Source organism: Gnatocerus cornutus, chromosome 1 (genome assembly GCF_029298725.1).
Source record: "Gnatocerus cornutus isolate USDA-ARS CGAHR chromosome 1, icGnaCorn1.1, whole genome shotgun sequence".
NCBI lineage: Eukaryota > Metazoa > Arthropoda > Insecta > Coleoptera > Tenebrionidae > Gnatocerus > Gnatocerus cornutus.
The window spans coordinates 28264781-28282382 of record NC_142233.1 but is presented as its reverse complement, the minus strand read 5'-3'; the positions used below and the strand labels follow the sequence as shown (position 1 = coordinate 28282382).

At 35.2% G+C, this 17602-nt stretch overlaps 2 protein-coding genes across 3 annotated transcripts in view; both read left to right on the top strand.

Annotated features, from left to right (window-relative positions):
* side-II (sidestep II transmembrane protein) overlaps positions 1–17602 on the top strand; it is a 217551-nt gene that overhangs the window by 61680 nt on the left and 138269 nt on the right. The gene's annotated exons all lie outside the window — the stretch shown is intronic.
* On the top strand, positions 2150–3403 carry LOC148181291 (trans-1,2-dihydrobenzene-1,2-diol dehydrogenase-like). The gene is made up of 4 exons (XM_088040418.1): positions 2150–2390; positions 2437–2728; positions 2771–3168; positions 3219–3403. The coding sequence occupies exons 1-4, from the start codon at positions 2189–2191 to the stop codon at positions 3326–3328; spliced, it is 1002 nt and encodes a 333-aa protein (XP_087896544.1). The 5' UTR covers positions 2150–2188; the 3' UTR covers positions 3329–3403.

The following is a 17602-nucleotide window of genomic DNA, read 5'->3' as shown; positions in this document are numbered from 1 at the left end:
CCGAACCGCGGTAGTTTATATAATGAAGAGCACATGTGATTGTCTTATTACTGGAACAAAGATAAATGTTGATTCTCAATCAGATCGTTTGCCCTGGAAATTTCCACATTCGTTAGCGTTGTAAAAACGCTTCCCGAATCGTAAAGCAATAACAATAAGGCTGACGATCTCGGGGCAAATTGACTTTGTTTTTAGTCGATAGTTTCCCCCTTTCAGTTATATTCAGCAGGTTGTTTCCTGGTTAAAGACAAGAGTTTGCCAAAGTGGTGGTATTAATTCAGGATTGGCGATCGTAGAAGTTCCGAGTCTCAACAAGAACAACTAAGTAGCGCAACTTGCTGCTTAAAGCATCTTAATTGAATCAGTGTGTATTTCACCAGGTTCTGAATAATGGCTGAGGGTGATACACCAACTGCCGCCTCACACAGAAGACATCTACGAAACTATAAACATTTACATGTGAGCTTCCGCTTAATTCTAATTCTAAATGAAGGCACTATATTGTATTCTGTACTTTGCTAACAAGCGACAAGAGTCGCAGAGTCGCAAATTGTTACCGAGCTGACTCGCAATCAGTTTTCTTGATTAGAAAAGGAGGAGCTAAACAAGCCATTTTTCACAGCTTGAAACATTTGCTTATTTGCCAAGTTGCGAATTATTTTATAAATTCGCATTTTGCACTACACCGATAAAGTAAAGTAAATTTAATTTTACGCTCCAACAGCGCCAGTCACAAAAACTCGTCTTAGTTTAACAAACAAATTACCGAACTTAGACCATCCACGGCTTCTAAACAATAGTCAGACAAATCAAATTGAAAAGTTGGAGATTTAATTTCGGCGAACAGATTTAAACATCAACATCAGAATCGAGCTTATTTTCCATGATAATGGGTTATAGTCAAAGTGCAGGAGATTGCCCAATAAACTTAATTTCCGATGCAAAACAGACCCGCCAGAATCCGGGTGGAAACCGTTAACGGTTGGAATCACTCTTCAATTCGAATTTGTCATCATAACACTGATAAATTGAACGTTGATCTATTATACTCAAGTTTCATCAGAGGTTTTCACTTCGAGGATTGTACAGTGAAGATCTTTCCGGCTTTTTAAATAAAATTGAAACTGTCCACTGACTTTACTGTGAAGGGATTGTGGAGAAGTGCACTCCAGAGCAGAAATTCGAAATAAATAATAAATTAGATCCTAATATGGACTCTCTTTGATCTGTTACCAATATTGCCCCAATATTTCATGGTTTGGCATTGTTCTGCAGTAATCAAATGGGGTTAATTTCGTTATTAATCCTATTACGCTTTTTAAGAGTCGATGACACGTAATAATTTAACAACGCCCTTGTTAATTATTTGGTCCAGATTAAAATTATAATTAATGAAATGTTGGTTGAACCAGGTAATAGATGTAAAAAAGGCAATTTTGGTGATAATACAAACACGTTTTGATCATTAGCGTAACACGATTTTCGAATTGGTTTTATTTATGTCACATTTATCAGGCCGCAATATGTTTTGCACCATCCTCCCTTCGCACATAACTAACCGTAGTTTAGACTGAACGCTTTTCGTGCTGGGAAAGCGAAACTTCTAAATGTAAAAAAAATGGGAGTAAACGTAAATATTTGTTACATTAAAAGAATGTTTGCTTTGCATTAAGGGATTTTAAAAAAGTCGTTTCAAGATCACACGTTTTTGATTATTTGCACGGATTAATTTTAGAAACGACGCTAGAAGCACCGCCAAAATAGCTATTTACAGTGTAAGCGCCGAAAAGGACAAACAAGCCGCATGTGAGCGAGCTTTCGCTATAAGCTTTTCGCGAGAATACTATACATGATTTTTATACTGCTTTTTCTATCATTTTTGCGTCGTTATTAAAAAAATGTTATAACTTTGTCACTAAGCGCTAAATGTGAAAAATATGTCAATGCCGATAAATTTGCAGTTCACATTTTACCACTCTAGACCTAAAAAATATTCCGCTTTTACTTGGATAAACTCTAATTTATTATTTTCAACGACAGTTATATAATAAATTAATACCATAACAAAATACAAAATAATCTTTTTGTGATAATGAATTGAGTAACAGCCATTAGTCGTCCCCATTTGACCTTTCAACCAGTAGATAACTCTTTAGATTGAGAGACCTTGGCAACGCCAGTACTAAATATGGCACTGAAATGGGGAATAGTCTCAGCGGGGCGGATTTCCCACGACTTTGTCACCGCCGTGCAAACATACCCTGAGGCTCACCACAAGATTGTAGCAATCGGAGCTAGAAGTTTAAATTCTGCTCAGAAATTTGCACAAGACCATGGAATACCACACGCCTACGAAGGGTATGACGACCTTGCCCGAAATAAAGAGATTGGTGAGTGGTACCTTAACAATTTCTCGTTTTAAACTTGGAATTTTAGACATTGTCTACATTGGAAACTTGAATCCGCAACACTACGAAGTGTCTAAACTCATGTTGGATAACGGTAAACACGTTCTTTGCGAGAAACCGTTCACAATGAACGAGAAACAAACCAGAGCTCTTGTGGAACTTTCCCAAAGGAAGAAGTTGTTTTTAATGGAAGCTGTGTGGTCTCGATGTTTTCCGGCTTACATTCAGATGAGAAAACTGATTGATTCTGGAGCGATAGGCGATGTTCTCTTTGCGTCCATTCATTTTGGGCATGCGTTGCAACACGTCGAAAGATTGAAGTAAGTTTGGTGGCAATTTCGCTATCTTATGTTTAAATATAGAGCGATAGAACTAGGAGGAGGTGCCATCTTGGATTTGGGGGTCTACATTCTCCAGTTCCAACAGTACGTCTTCCGTGGGTTGCGCCCGGTGAAAATTGCAGTCAATGGACAACTGAACGACCAAAAAACTGACGAGAGTGCAGGAGCTATTATTACTTATCCAGGCGGAAAAATGGCTGTTGTTAGTACCTCAGCACGTGTTGCTCTACCAAATGAAGGGCTTGTAGTGGGTACTAAAGGAACAATCAAAATGCCTGACTTTTGGTGCCCTACTCAACTGATTACTTCTGAGAAAACTTATGAGTATAAGCTGCCACAGACTCCAGTGGAGTTCTTTCATAAGAACAGTGCTGGTCTTGCTTTTCAAGCAGAGGAAGCGAGGCAGTGTATTCTGAGTGGTAAGAGAATTGGCGGTCTTACGGGTACTGCAAGTAGGTAACAATTTTAGGAAAAATTGAAAGTTCTCATATGCCGCATCATGAGTCAATTGAGCTCGCATATTTAATGGATTTGATGAGGAAGGAAGTCGGAGTTGTGTTTCCGCAGGATTTTGAGTAACGTGTTTGGGATATGGTTAACACATTTGATGGGTTTGCTCATCTACATTATAACCAATAAAAACTATCAGAAAAATGTTGTCTTTATTGAAGTTTTGTGTATCTAACTGCATATTTTGTCCCAACTTTAGTAATGATAGCTTCTGGAAGTATTACGCTGTTATAACAATGTAATGCTCAGAATAATTAGTACCACGCTTAATAGGTCGAGTTTTACAATCGCCTCTAGTGGATTAACTAAAGTAATTGTTATTTTATGTTGAGCACTAATTGAACTTGCTAATTGTGTTGCTAACATAATTGCACAGCAATCAACTCATTGACACGTTTGTCACAGATTTGGTAAAAATGTGTCTGTGTTGTAATACCAGTGCACCCATTTCCCATTATCTGAAATGTTAAAATCTATGGACTGCTAAACTTTAAAATTCGAAGTTTACAAGATGTAAAGTTTTTAAGGTTTCCATTTTATTATCTTCTTTTTCTTAGGAAATTTTCTTAGGAGTCGTCAGTTTTTAGAGTTTTTGAGTTCCAAGGTTTAAGGTTTTGGTTTTCAGTTTTTGAGCAAATAATAAGACAGATTAGCCTCCCTCAAGGTTCTAAACTGGACCCACAAGTTCTCATAAATTTAGAATTTTAGTTTTTTGGAATTCTTAAAAAGTTCTATTTTCTTAAATATTTAGAATTTTAAGATTTTAAAATTGCATTTTTACTCAATTAGAGATATAAAAATCTGAAAGTTTGAGATAAAAAGTTTATCCGTGAAAATTTAGAAATTGGGATCTTAAAAATAATTCCTGGACGAATCCACTGTCTACGGCATCAAAATTTTTTTCCTAACCCGACTGGCTTATATTCATTCCAGCTAAACGTTGTATGCAATGACTAACGAGGCGGTTAGTTTTCATAAAAAACGCAACAAAAAATTGGGTTTCTACCCCAACTCATTGTTTAGTTTTTATTCAAATTAGTTTCTAATGCGGTTGCATGTGGCAAGACTGCATTAGTTATTTACTCGCCACAGTTCTGGCTCGGAATCGATCAGAACTGTTGTGAATCTTTTACAAAGACTTCCTCGTGTTACGTTTCCGTCTGATAATTATGTAATTTCTTTTAAAAACTATTATCAGGGGTTCTGATCTACTTGAAGAATTTCCCGTTTGCGTTTCCAAGTAAATCCTTGAATGTTTGTGCAGTTAACACAAACTAGTTGAGAATTAGGTGACCACCCGCAAGCAAAGCCTTGTATATTTCCACTTTCGTCGAATGCAAATGTGTTGAACCCACAATATCCCCTCTTTGTTTTGTTAATACATTTATTTAGCAACGTTCGGTTTGTCGCAGAGCTCCTTAGCGACTTGGTGGCCTCCATTAATCATCCCGGGTTGTATTGACTTAATCATTTAAACAGTCGTCTGACCATTTGGCTAGTCGCACAAACAGGCAGTGAAGGTAAACCATCGCAGAAGATTAGGATTGCAAGTATCCTTAGTTCATCGGATCCAAGTCCAACACAACTAATGAACTAAAACTCGAACAAAGCCACAAACTAAACACAATACAGATCTGCTTATCCCCCAAGAAACATCCATTATCCTGGAATCAATGGACCACTAGATTAGTCCGAGGTGGCGTCTTAGAACTCAATGGAGCAATTACGGGACCGATTACAGTCCTATACTCCACACCACTGTCGAGCAAATTACTTGATACAACTGTCCTGAGAGCTGCTCGTTAAGACGGCATTGTTCCAAGGTAAAGCGAACTTGCGGACGTTTGTATCGACATTAGCATCTCGCTCGACTCAAGAAAGTGGAGATGTTGGATGCAGCGGAAGCAATCGTCTTGAACGGCGGCTGACGGCGGTTACAAACTGAATTGGAAACGGAACAGCATGTTTTTCGTTGAATACACCAAAATACAAAAAAACTTTAAAGATGTTGAAGAAGTAAATTTTATTTTGCTGAAATAAAAGTCAAACGCTCCACTTATAGCAAATTGAAAATGTTTGAGATACATCTCAGTTCGATGAGGTTCTTTTCCTTAGCGTTTTGATCATTGATACACTATAATTACACTGATCAAAACATTTTGAAAAAAAAATTGTTCTGGAGAAATGTAAAATCATTTTTCAAGTAGAACGGCCTCCTAATTGAGAAAAATTTTTGAAAAATGTTTTTTTTAGAAAAACTTGCAAAGTTATGAAATTGCTCAACAGTGTTATGGAAAAATATAATATAATTTCCAACAACCTATCTCTAGGGTTAGTATTTTCTATGATATTGTTGAAAACTGAGCTCATATTTAAAAAAAAAATGTGATGATTTTCATATACAATTTCCTATGCAGGCTGTCCCAGAACTCTTGCATTTCCTTTTAATGAGGAATTTTTCATTAAAATTTGAATTGATTATTGTATCGCACAATATTCAAATCCTTGCAACATTTTAAGTTGACCAATCACAGCTCATAATTTGCTAGATAGCATTCTATTGCTACGTTACTTGTGAACATTTTTCCTTAAATTGCACGAAGATGAGCTGTAAATGCTCTGGAACAACCTGTATAACCCAAGAAATATTAAATCAATTTTTTATTGTAATGCATCATCGAAAAGACTGAGATGATACAATTTTGTAAACTTTCAAATTAAAATTAATAAAAAAAAATCGAAAGTTAACAAAATGTATTTTTTTTATTGTTTTCAAACACTCTTAAATCATAACCATTTATGGTTATTGGACCTTGCTCTATAATAGTGACACTTTGGATCTTGCTATGAACTCAGCTCCAGCAAATTTTCACCTAAAGTTGAATCCAGTAAGTTTTTACTTTACTTGTTGTTTATTTTAAAAATCAAAAAGTTTTAGAAAACCGTTCGTTTATCGAACTTTCTTCAAATATCTTGGCAAAAACTAACTCTTTCAGCAACTTCTATAAATCGTTAGAAAGTTTATTTAGTTACATTTTTAGTGATGTACAAAAGAGTTGATGAGTCTGCAAGTCTGCAACAAAACTAAAAATACGAAACTAAACTCAAAATACAAAAAAAGTAATTATTCAAATATCTCTAACCTGATAGAATAAAACGAACTTCGGATTCAGAATCAGAAGGCTATCATTTGATTTAAAAAAAATCCTATTGTGGAACGTTTATTTATAAATAAAGAATAAAAAGTGGTTTAAGGGACACTATAGTTTCGATTTAGTCCCGGGCGTCTACTTTTACTCATGCCCTTTTTTTTTTCGTAAATTAAGCAACCAATTTACCTCAAAATTAAATTAAAAGGCCTGACGGACCAAATTACCTCCATCATCATATCACAACCGCTCTTATCAATATTATCATCTCCACCAAATGCCTAACGCAGGTGAATTTGTGTTCTCTAGTAATTTCCAGTTTCACGCTTGATTTGATTTATCAGCAAGATAAGACCTTTTGTATTAGTTACAAGTCATTGCTAACATTCATGAGCACATTTCGTGTGTGTACGTCGATAACCCAACTATTTTAATATGTCTTTACCAAGCTTCATCACGGAGATAAGAGTAGGTACATTGGGTCCCAGCTGTATCAATTCATTATCGTTTAACTTGGAATTTCAGAAATGTAGATTCTACTAGGAAATGGGAACGAGCCAATTCATCAACGGCAACTTCATTTTCAAATTGAGAGAAAATAAAAGGGACAGAACGTGTTATATCTGCATAAAATGTTTTACACGAAGAAGCCATAGCATATGCAGATGAAGCTGAAGTTACAAACCATGTAGAGAGGATGAGTAAAGGACGCTGTGTTTACGTTTAAAGCATCGAATATTGAAACGGGAAATTAGGAAAACAGATATCCAGACGGTTTTAGCGTTTCGTATCGATCAAAATGTTAACACTAGATCCGTTCACTTACCTGACACTTCCAATTTTCAGTTATCGAACTCGACTTTCAGACTATTTATAGGCAATTCTATTTAAAACAGCGCGACATCGATAAATAGCAAACTAACGGGGTAATGAAGTAATTAAGAATCACGTAAGCAAATGGTGAAAGACGAGATAAAGCGAAGTGGCTCCAAATAAAGCGAGTGCTAAGTAAATCTCTCGAAGTATTCGTGGAAGAAGTGCAATTAGCGTCGACGTTGGACGTGATCGGAATCGAAAGTTCGAAAGCTCGCCGAAACTTGGAACTCGTGACAGCAAACAACCACCAGTCTGCTTCGAGAAAGCCGACTAGTTGTGATTTGGAGAACAGAAACGTCCCAAAGGATTTCACGAGTAGTTTGGAAAAAGAATTGAAAGACAAAAAGTCTCGATATTTGTTTAGTGAAGGAATGACTCGTTGCGTAATCGTTGGACTAATTCGTGGCGCACTAAATCAGCGATTTCGCCGATATTTTTCAATGAACACGCACGAACACGTCCAATTTTTATTCTTTTCTTCCCGGGCGATTTATTGCACCTGATCTTTAAGTTTAAGAAATTGCAAGCGATTTTGTCTAGCAATATTCCAGCACTTCTAAGTGAAAAAATCTACTCCAAAATGACAAGTTCAAAATCACGATCCCAACGATTTATAAATTTCATAAAGTTCGTTTAAAATTTTGCTACCTTGAACTCGTACAGCAGATTTTTCTTTGTCTATTATAAAAGGCTTTACACAATTCCTGGTTCAGTCATGTATACAGAAATGCACGGAACGAAACCCCGCATTATCTGACGTCTGTAGACTTCAAAAGAGAAGAACATCACGTTTGTTTTATAGAAGCTGAGTTCCTCTTCGGAAAATCTTGTTGAAGAACAATTACAAAAGTCAAGCGAAACGTATAAATATTGCAGCTACAAGAAAAAACTATTCAAAAATTAAAACTTCCTAAGATGGCGGAATCGAATCTTGAAAGCGAAACGTATTGAGTTCGCCCGAGGCAGTCCATTCTGAGAAAATATAAAAAGCGAGAGAAAGACGTAAGTCGTAGATGCTGACACAGTTTAATATGTAAATCATGAGTTATGCGACTCTCGAGGGAATTTTATCCATTTTTTGTCCCTGCATTTATTGTTATACCTCGAGCGCGCAACTGGGATATGAATGACTTGTGGCACCTCAATGTTAAATATTTGCCAGTGAAAAAGTGGAATCTCAGATTTACTGTCGATGGAATGCGTTTTCACGTTTTTACGGCGTTTTGACATCGCCTGATCCGGAAATGACATTCGACGGTTCCAGAGATCCATCACCAGAAAGTTTTTGAGGTCGGGTGAATTTAATTGAAATTACTTTACTTGAAGACTGATTTTATTTGGTACAATATAAAGTGTCTACTTTGGGGTAGTTTTTGCCAATATTTGACTTTTATTACGAATTTAACAAACACCGTAAAGCTTCCGTACCCAATTTACGGTAATTTATGAGCTTTTGGGGCGCAGTAATTTATCCATGAGAAGATCTGTTGCATGAAGTGTAAGTGACATGGGCCGAATGGGCTAAAGCAGAACTACAACTTTGATCACAGGGTTTATTATAAAGCGGATTATCCGACCATTTTAACGGACCCCAACTTGGATAAATAATTAAACTTGGTTAAATCTAATAATTGTAATTTTAATTTCACTCATATTACACCCGTTTAAGTTTAAGCCGTTAGAATTAGAAATTGATTAAAAAATTGTTTTTCAACCGCCGAGCGATGCCAATAGCGACATTTATTGAATACACATTTTTTCCATCAAAGGCGGCCAACACCACCACTGCCATCAAAGAAAGAAGATGAATGAAAAATTTAATTTACCGGCTTCAATGAAATAATTAATTCATTGACGTGCAAACAACGTTTTTTGCGTGTACTTGTCGGTTTTCGTGAAACGAAAAAATTAATCAAATTTTTATTGCCACCAAGACACATCAATGTGTAACACTTATTACTATTATTTAGCCACCCTCAAAGCCAATTACGAAATGTTTTTTATATTTTTTAAGACTATTAGCTTGCAAACTTTGCGTTGTGTATGTAGTCTGCTTCTAAACTGTGAAATTAAATTTATCTCCTACAAGAAAAAATGAATAGCGTATTTTAGGTTGCCTAAATTTAACTAAATATTTAGTACGGCTATGAACAAACGTCATATATACGTCAAAAATTAAGGTGTTTTATTGATTTCAGGTTAGAAATGTGCTAAAAAGTGTCTTATCTTTCTTGGTATATAATCACTATTCCTTGTTCAGTTTTTAACTGTATCATTTGCACGGTAATTACCAGAATTAAAACTAATACCTCAGCAAAAAGGAATAACGAGCATCGATTTTAGCCGTAAGATTATGCTCCTATTATTACGTTAAATGACACTCAGAATATTACAGTGAAGATTATTGCCTATTTAGTGTAACCTTTACAGTGGGGATAAATTGGTTCTGCAGGACCCTTGCTAAACCATAATCCCAACTGTTCATCAACGTCAATGATTTATAGAGCTCAGCAAAGGGTTATCTTGTTTCGTTGAAATTTAATGGGGTGTATTTGCTAAGATCACTCTGTATAATAATCTTAGATCTTACCAGAAACAAAAATTAGTTATTAGATTTTTTAACATCACGCTGAAGAGAAATAGTGTCTACAAATAATTTCAGTATCTTAAGATAAGTGTAAGTAAACTTACCTATTCAAGTTTTAACGTCTTGCACATGATGTATAGAGGAAACAATGTTAGGAAACTAGTTTATAATGGAAGGGATTATGGCACAAGTATATTTTAGTGCAGAAGAGATGCTGAGTGCTGAGTTTTATAACTTCAGCCACCATAATATTACAATTATTAGAAAATCCCATTTCAAAACACTATGGAGAGTCATTGTCAATAATTGTTATACTAATGATATTATTTTACCCACAAAAGTTACCTTCTTGTTTAAAAGTCATTATTTATAATTAGCAGATTGCGTAAAAATCAGTCGTTGACATGTTTAGGTAACAAAAAACTGTCTGTTTCTGCGAAAATGTTTATTGAATATTAATTAAATTAAAAGAATTAAAACACAACTTTTCATATCACTTGTCACATGCACAAAATACATGAAATACATAAAAAACCAAATATGGGCGAAATTTTAGTAATGCCATACATAAAACACTTAAAAACGCGTTAAAAATGCAAAAACAATCTATTAATGATTACAAATATATTATTGGTAAGTACATAACGTACGTTCCTTATACAGGGTCCGGCAACACTTGTGTCCACCCCCAAAATCGTCTTTAATTTTAAAGAGAAAATTTTGAAAATTTGCATACGCTCATAGTTGACCAAGCTCTAGAAGCGTACGCAAAAATTTGTTTTTTATCACTGATAGTTTTGGCGTCGCCTCAAAAATGTAATTTTTAGTTAATTGTGAGGGTTTGTGATATCAATCTCTAATTTAACTTTTTTTCAATATAAATGTGTTGAAAACATTTCAGTTGTTATTTTAGATTCAATGCAAATTGTCTTCAAAATTTGAGAAAAAAAAGCTGTTTTATCAAGTTAGTTTAAAATTTCATTACGTCAAAGTTGGGAACTGCGTTTACACTCATCTGTCAGCATCTTGTGTCACAAATGACATCTATCTTTTGGCTCACTTTAGATTGTAACAAAAGTCTTAGTTGGTGAAATTATCGCTTTGTCGATGTTAATTACCGATTTCTGGTGTCCATAAAGTGCAAAATGCCCGAGTTAATCAAAATTGACCTTCATAAGAATGAATGAAGTGACTTGTGAAATTTTGGTGTAAACGTAGTTTGCCGATGCGCTGCCATAATTTTGAAAACTAACTTGATAAAACAACGTTTTTTTCGCAAATTTTAAACACAATTTGCATTTGATTTAAAATAAAAACTCAGATATTTGTATCACAGTTATGTTGAAAAAAAATTGAATTAGCGAATATTTCCGCAAAAACTCAAAAATCGCTAAAAATTATACCTCTTGGGCGTCGCGACGCCAACCAAATCGTGATAAAAAACAAATTTTTGCGTCAGCTTCTAGAACTTTGTCAACTATGAGCGTATCCAAATTTTCAAAATTGTAACTTTAAAATTAATGACGATTTTGGGGGTGGACACAAGTGTTGCCGGACCCTGTATAGTATATCAGGTGAGAGATTGGGAGATTTCGACTGTTGACATATAGGATGGTAGTAAATTATGCTGCAAAATACACTAAAAACACTAAATTCCTACGCGAAATGGGTTGTTAGGGTTGTCAGTAACTGAGGTGTGTTCATAAAGTGAGACGTCTGTTGGAGCGTGTGACGTCAGACTGATGTGATTAACACTGAGATTCGCCAGAGTGTTGTTGCGTTTATGAACGGTTTCCGTGGTTATTTAAATGTTTGACAAATAGGTACATCAAATTTCTGATACCGATAACTCGCTTTTTTTTAGAGTAAACTTAAGTTATTATACATCATTGTACGCAGAATTTTACGCAGATTCCAAATCTGGGATTTAAATTCAGATTTGACAACAGATAACTGAGTTATGGCCGATCAAAGTTTCGGAAAGTTGATTTTCATTTTTCCTCATTTTTCGTAATTTTTAAAGTTAAATATCTCGGAAACTATTTGAGATATTGAGATGCGGTTTGCGTAATTCTTTTTCTCTGCTCATTTTACGTTAGAAAAAGTTATCAAAAGCCCAAAATTCGATAGTCGATTTTTCGCGAAAAAAAAATCCGACTCAAACGATGAAAATTTTTCATTTTTTTTATTTTTGGCCATAATTCGTAAACTATTTGTCCGATAGATTTCAAATTGAGCCAGTAGATAGATTTTGAGCTCCTCTTTCGACTGATGTATAATTCAAACCTGCTATGCGTCGTTTCAACTTAAAACACTTTGATTTAATATCACCCGAAAATTACATTTTCAAAACAGTTTTTGGCCAATGTCTCGTTTATTTATTAAGCAATCTCAACAAATTTGGGCTCATTTTACGCAGAATGTCACACTGAATCCAAAAACATAAGAATTTTCAATATTCGCTAACAAATAACTGAGTTATGGTCGTTTGAATTTTTGGATTGTCGCCAGAGGGCCAAATTTTTGAAGGTTCAAAACAATTCGTGCTCGATATCTCGGAAACTATTTGAGATATTAAGATGCGGTTTGCGGCATCGTTCTTCTCGCGATTTTTTACATAAGAAGAAGTTCATGAATTGTTTAAAAATCGAAATTTGCAAATTTTCGCAAAAAGACTAAAACTATGCTAAATTTCTGATATTGATATATCTCTTATTTTTTCGAGTAAACTTAAGTTATTATACATCAGTGTACGCAGAATTTTCCGCAGATTTCAATCTGGGATTTAACTTTAGATCCGACAACAGGTAACTGAGTTATGGCCGATCAAAATTTCGGAAAGTTGATTCTCATTTTTCTTTATTTTTTGTAATTTTTAAAGTTAAATATCTCGGAAACTTTTTGAGACATTGAGATGCGGTTTGCGGCATCGTTCTTCTCGCAATTTTTTACGCATTGCGCATGCGGAGTGTTTTATCGGGTTTTTGAGTCCGGCGATTTTCGAGCACTTTGTGCGTTCTTAGCGTGGTATTTATGAACGCTCAAAGTCGAGTGACAGAAAGCATTGCGCATCTTTTTGAACGCTTTTGTGTCACATTTTACACAAAGTGATTTTTAAGAACGCAGCCCTGGGGTTATTTTGTCATTTTAAATTTCGCGCGTATTGTTCACTTTTTATTGCATAGATATAGTGACTTTTGTGTCATTAAAACTCTCACTGTACGAACTATACTGTCAAACATCTGTAGAAGCTATGGTCGGTCATTGGATAGAAATATTGTGTTATTAAATGACATTTCCATCTTAGTGACCTTAGCAGAATACGACGGCAATGTCACAAACATAGAGCTATAATGTCAAACCATCAAATAGAAACGTGCTTTTTGTGAACTGAGGCCTTTTGAGAACGAAAATGTGCGCGAGCAGAGTGTCCAAGGGCGGCGCAGTGAATTTTTTTTTTAACGGGTGAGTGACTAAAGGACGTTGCACTAGTTTAGTAGGGACTAATTATTATGATTTTCAGTGCGCAAAATTGCTATTTCTCCATTTTTCACAAACAATAGGAGACAAACCGTAGTTTCAGAAAACGGGGTCAAAATGCCAGTCAGAGCAACCGAATCGCCGAACCTTGGTGCAAAAATATGTGCATTTTACTCACTTCAAAAAATGAGCGCGAGCTAACAGCAATGAGTATACTTACTGTAAAAAATAAGAACAATTCGCTATTTTGTGGTCAAACCAGTTTTATATCGACGACGACCGATTTTATTCAATTTTATATAATTTCTCCCAAATGCAGCTTATGATTCCGAAATTTGAATACCATAATTTTGCTGCATTTAAAGATCTATGTAGTGCGTGGTTGATTATAAAACTACTGTATTCTTGCTTAGTATTGTTCTGTTTCTGAGTGACGTTGGAGCAAGTTCAAACAAGCATCTGTGTCAAGAGCGGCGTTGTAACCGCACAACAAACATCGCACCATCAGGATTTAAAAGGATTTCAGCCTCTACCGTTCTGAATCCTGTTTATGTAAATGGTCAAATCTCTGGGGCTTTTTATTCAGCAGAACGGTTAAACATCTCACTTTGATGAAGTGTATGCTCACTTACTCTAATTAAAGAGTGTACTAACATTTAATTACAGTGAATACAGTTTTGCGTTTCTTTTTGTTATTAAGAACATGTTTCTTCAGCTATAACCGTCGTTATAATAACGCCTTCGATTTTTCGAGGACCCACAAAAAGCTCATATGTGTATAGAGTCACGTTCCTTTTAATACTACGTCCCCCATAAATGATTTATGATTGTAGCATTTCAAGTTGGATCACACTTGAAGTGGTTTCGTATATGTGCGATTTAAAATCGACTGAACTTGGCAAACGGAGGGTCGAGATTAGGGCGAGTTGTGATGGATGGTTTCTTCATTCGCGGAAATGACATATGAAAATAACCTGTTGTATTTGGTAACGCCATCAGCAGAAATGGAGGAATAAGCAGGTGTATGTCTGCAGTGACGACAGTTTTAGGCCTCGAAAGCGTTGAGGTTTTTTTGACACTCGATTATAGGGGTTGTAAACTTGTCAATAACATCAAAATGAAATCGGTTAAGATATGCAGCTGCGATGCTAAAGAGATGATTTATTTCTGCGGAGGGGTGAGGGATTCGAGCGGCTTTCGAGTGACGGTTTAAGTCTATCGAGCGGTATTTATTTGCATAATGTGCGTCTATTTATCAATCCAAGGATCAAAAAAATCGTTAGTGGCGCGTTTGTCTAAATGATTTAACAAAATGGAATATCTGCAAACGAAAACTTTGTGTCTTTTGGGGGTACCCAGTCCTAGTGCACTGAACATAAAAAACTTGCTAAATTAGGCGGACTAAAAATAAAAATTGAATCTTTTGCTCGAACGTAAGTAAGTTCTTTAGAACGTTTGTAAAATGCACAAACCTAATGCATGTCCTCTTTCAGTTTCAGGTAAGTGAATTCTTTTCAAATGCGCGAGTGAAAAATTGAGTTTTATCAAGGTAAGTGAGTAGGCATAAAATAAAATGTTGCCTGTTCCGGCTCTGCTTTCACTGCCAGTTTTAATACAAGAAGCCGTTTCTAAAATCTGTCAAAAACTGACTGAGTACTAAAGAGGAAGGAAGCACTCTAAAAAATGTAGATTTTTTATCAAAATTTTCTAAACTCATTACATTAGTATTCCCTCTCTCCCTAGTTGTCAAGTATTTTACTTTATTTACCACCGCACGTAAAAACCTCTTTTATTAAATTCATAGCAAGCTTTAGACATCCGAACAAACGAAAATTTCATGCCAATCATGAGCCAGCAGGAATTTCAATTAAGTATGAATTTAATTAGTCCTTTAACGATTTTATGGCCCGCCACAAAAGGGAGTAGTGAATAAAGTTTCCCTTCAAAGATGGTTCGTCTCCGATGATTGTTCTCCTCCACCAGTTGTAATAAACGTGAGCTGCAACTTCGACGAAACAAGATTCTGGTATTAAAGATGTCTGTTGCAGCGGCGGATAAAGCTGCACTGACCCGTCTTTGGCACAGACTGATTCTGATTAGCACAGTACTGGCTCGGTAATTTAATGAGCTTGTCATAACTTGCTCCAATAAGCCCTGTATTTGCAATAAATACGAGGACGTTATGAGAATATTGTCGTGGATGTCGAACTCTGGGATTGCTCCGCCACGAATAATGGTGAAGCATGACAATGTCAGTTGAAATATGAGAATTTATTGTAGATCGAGAAAACTGTTTTGAAACAAATAAAAGAAGAGTTTGCTAACTTGACAATGACAGGATTATTTCTAATAATAATCAAGTAGTTAACGGTCATAATTATCTCCACGTGGCAGCACTGTTCATTGCACAAACAGCTGTTGACAAATTAAATTTGACGTTTCATGCAGTTGCTACATTGTGCTAGTCGTAGCTCATTAGTACTCAAGTTCTTAACGATCAGTCAGTGTGATGACTAGGTGGTATCAACTGCTAAAATTAAAACAGATTAGTTACACAGAGAAGTGCTGCTAATAAATTGAGAAAAAGCAAAATTTACAAACCAAATTTGAGCAATTTTCTATCGTTTGCACAAAAATCGTATATGCCATTCAGAGCAAAAATCGCTTTGTGTGCTTCGCCTGTTAATATCTGCCTCACTACGTTTGGCAGACACACGAGCAGACTCAGCGCACAAAGCTTCATTTTGACTCTTAATGACATAATGTACTATAATCAGACATTTTTTGCAAAAATACGTTAAATCGGGTGTCATATTTTTTTGACATAAACCTTCGCTGATTTCTAATTAAAGTATAATTGTAGATAAAACGTTGTAAGACACACGTGTAAAAATATTGATATAATACGATTCTAAATCAAATTTAACAGTTTGAAACCGAAAAAAAACTCTAAATCATTTAAGTATAAATTACTTTTTCACCCGCATGATTTTTTAACGCTTAAGCCAAATGAAATATTGAATTGAAACTGAATTGAATAGTAGGCATGAATACATTTTTAATTCTTATTGCTTGAATTGTATTTTTCTTAAATAACCATTCTAAACTAGTTGTATTTATGTAATTTAATTTATTCATTGTAAAAAAATAAATCTTTTATAACTTCTACGGGAAGATTCCCAAGTTTCTAAGTACATAATTTAGATTAAAACAAACTTAAAATAATATTATTTTACTCACTTAAGTAGATACTTCTCATATCGAATAAAGCTATAGAAAAGATGAGACAAGATAAAGCTACAAACTGCCGCGCTTTGAACGTAAATGAATAAACAACTAAAAAGAAGAACGCGAAAGTTTTCTTGTTACTGCTAAAAATTGCTTTTCTTTAAAATATTGCTATATTAAATTAGTTGGATAGGTTAAACCTACATTTCTTCAGGTTTTACCTGACTAATTTGTTGTAACGCAAAATTTAAATCGTTATTTTTTGCATCTTTCACTTTAATATTTAAAACGCAATTAATTCTGTACAATCCGTATCTAGTTTCCGCCACATAAAATATTCATTTCAACTGTCCTATTCCAAAAGTCTTGTGTGATGATGATGAAGTCGAGCAAAAGGTGATAGCATCGACGTACAGACGTGTCAGCGCACTTTGAGATGGGTAAAAATTAATTGTTAGGGTTCCGAGATCATCAGCCCATCTTACGTCTAAATAGGGGATGTCCTTATCGTCACAAATCGATTTCAGTGTTCCCAAGTTGTGCTCTAGAGTGCAGCCTAAAATGCCGGCGACGCCTTGTTTCATTAATGAGTTGCTGTCATTGCCTCTAGAGGATCGTCGTCTACGCTTAGGTGTTTGCAGTTCATACGTGGCGGAATTACACGTGATAAAGAGTTGTTTGACAGCTAAACTGAAGGAAAGGAAATTTTTCATACATTTAACTAATCTCAACGAAAACTGCGTTAAATCGGTTAAAAGAAACTGCGTGACTGTTTAGTTAAGCTCTTCCCTCTGGGAATTCCAGAGGCAAAGAAACGGGAGTCTACATTAATCCCATGCATAACATGTGCTTGGATTCTAAATTGATGTTGACATAAATTATTAGGTTTATTTAAATAATTAAACAGGTTGTACTTTTGGGTCATTGACTTTAACAACCTGTTTCGTTTTATCAGTTTTTTCACGAAGTCTTAAATTTTTATATTGTTATCTCAAAACTTTTAACTTGTCAAAAACAAGCGTT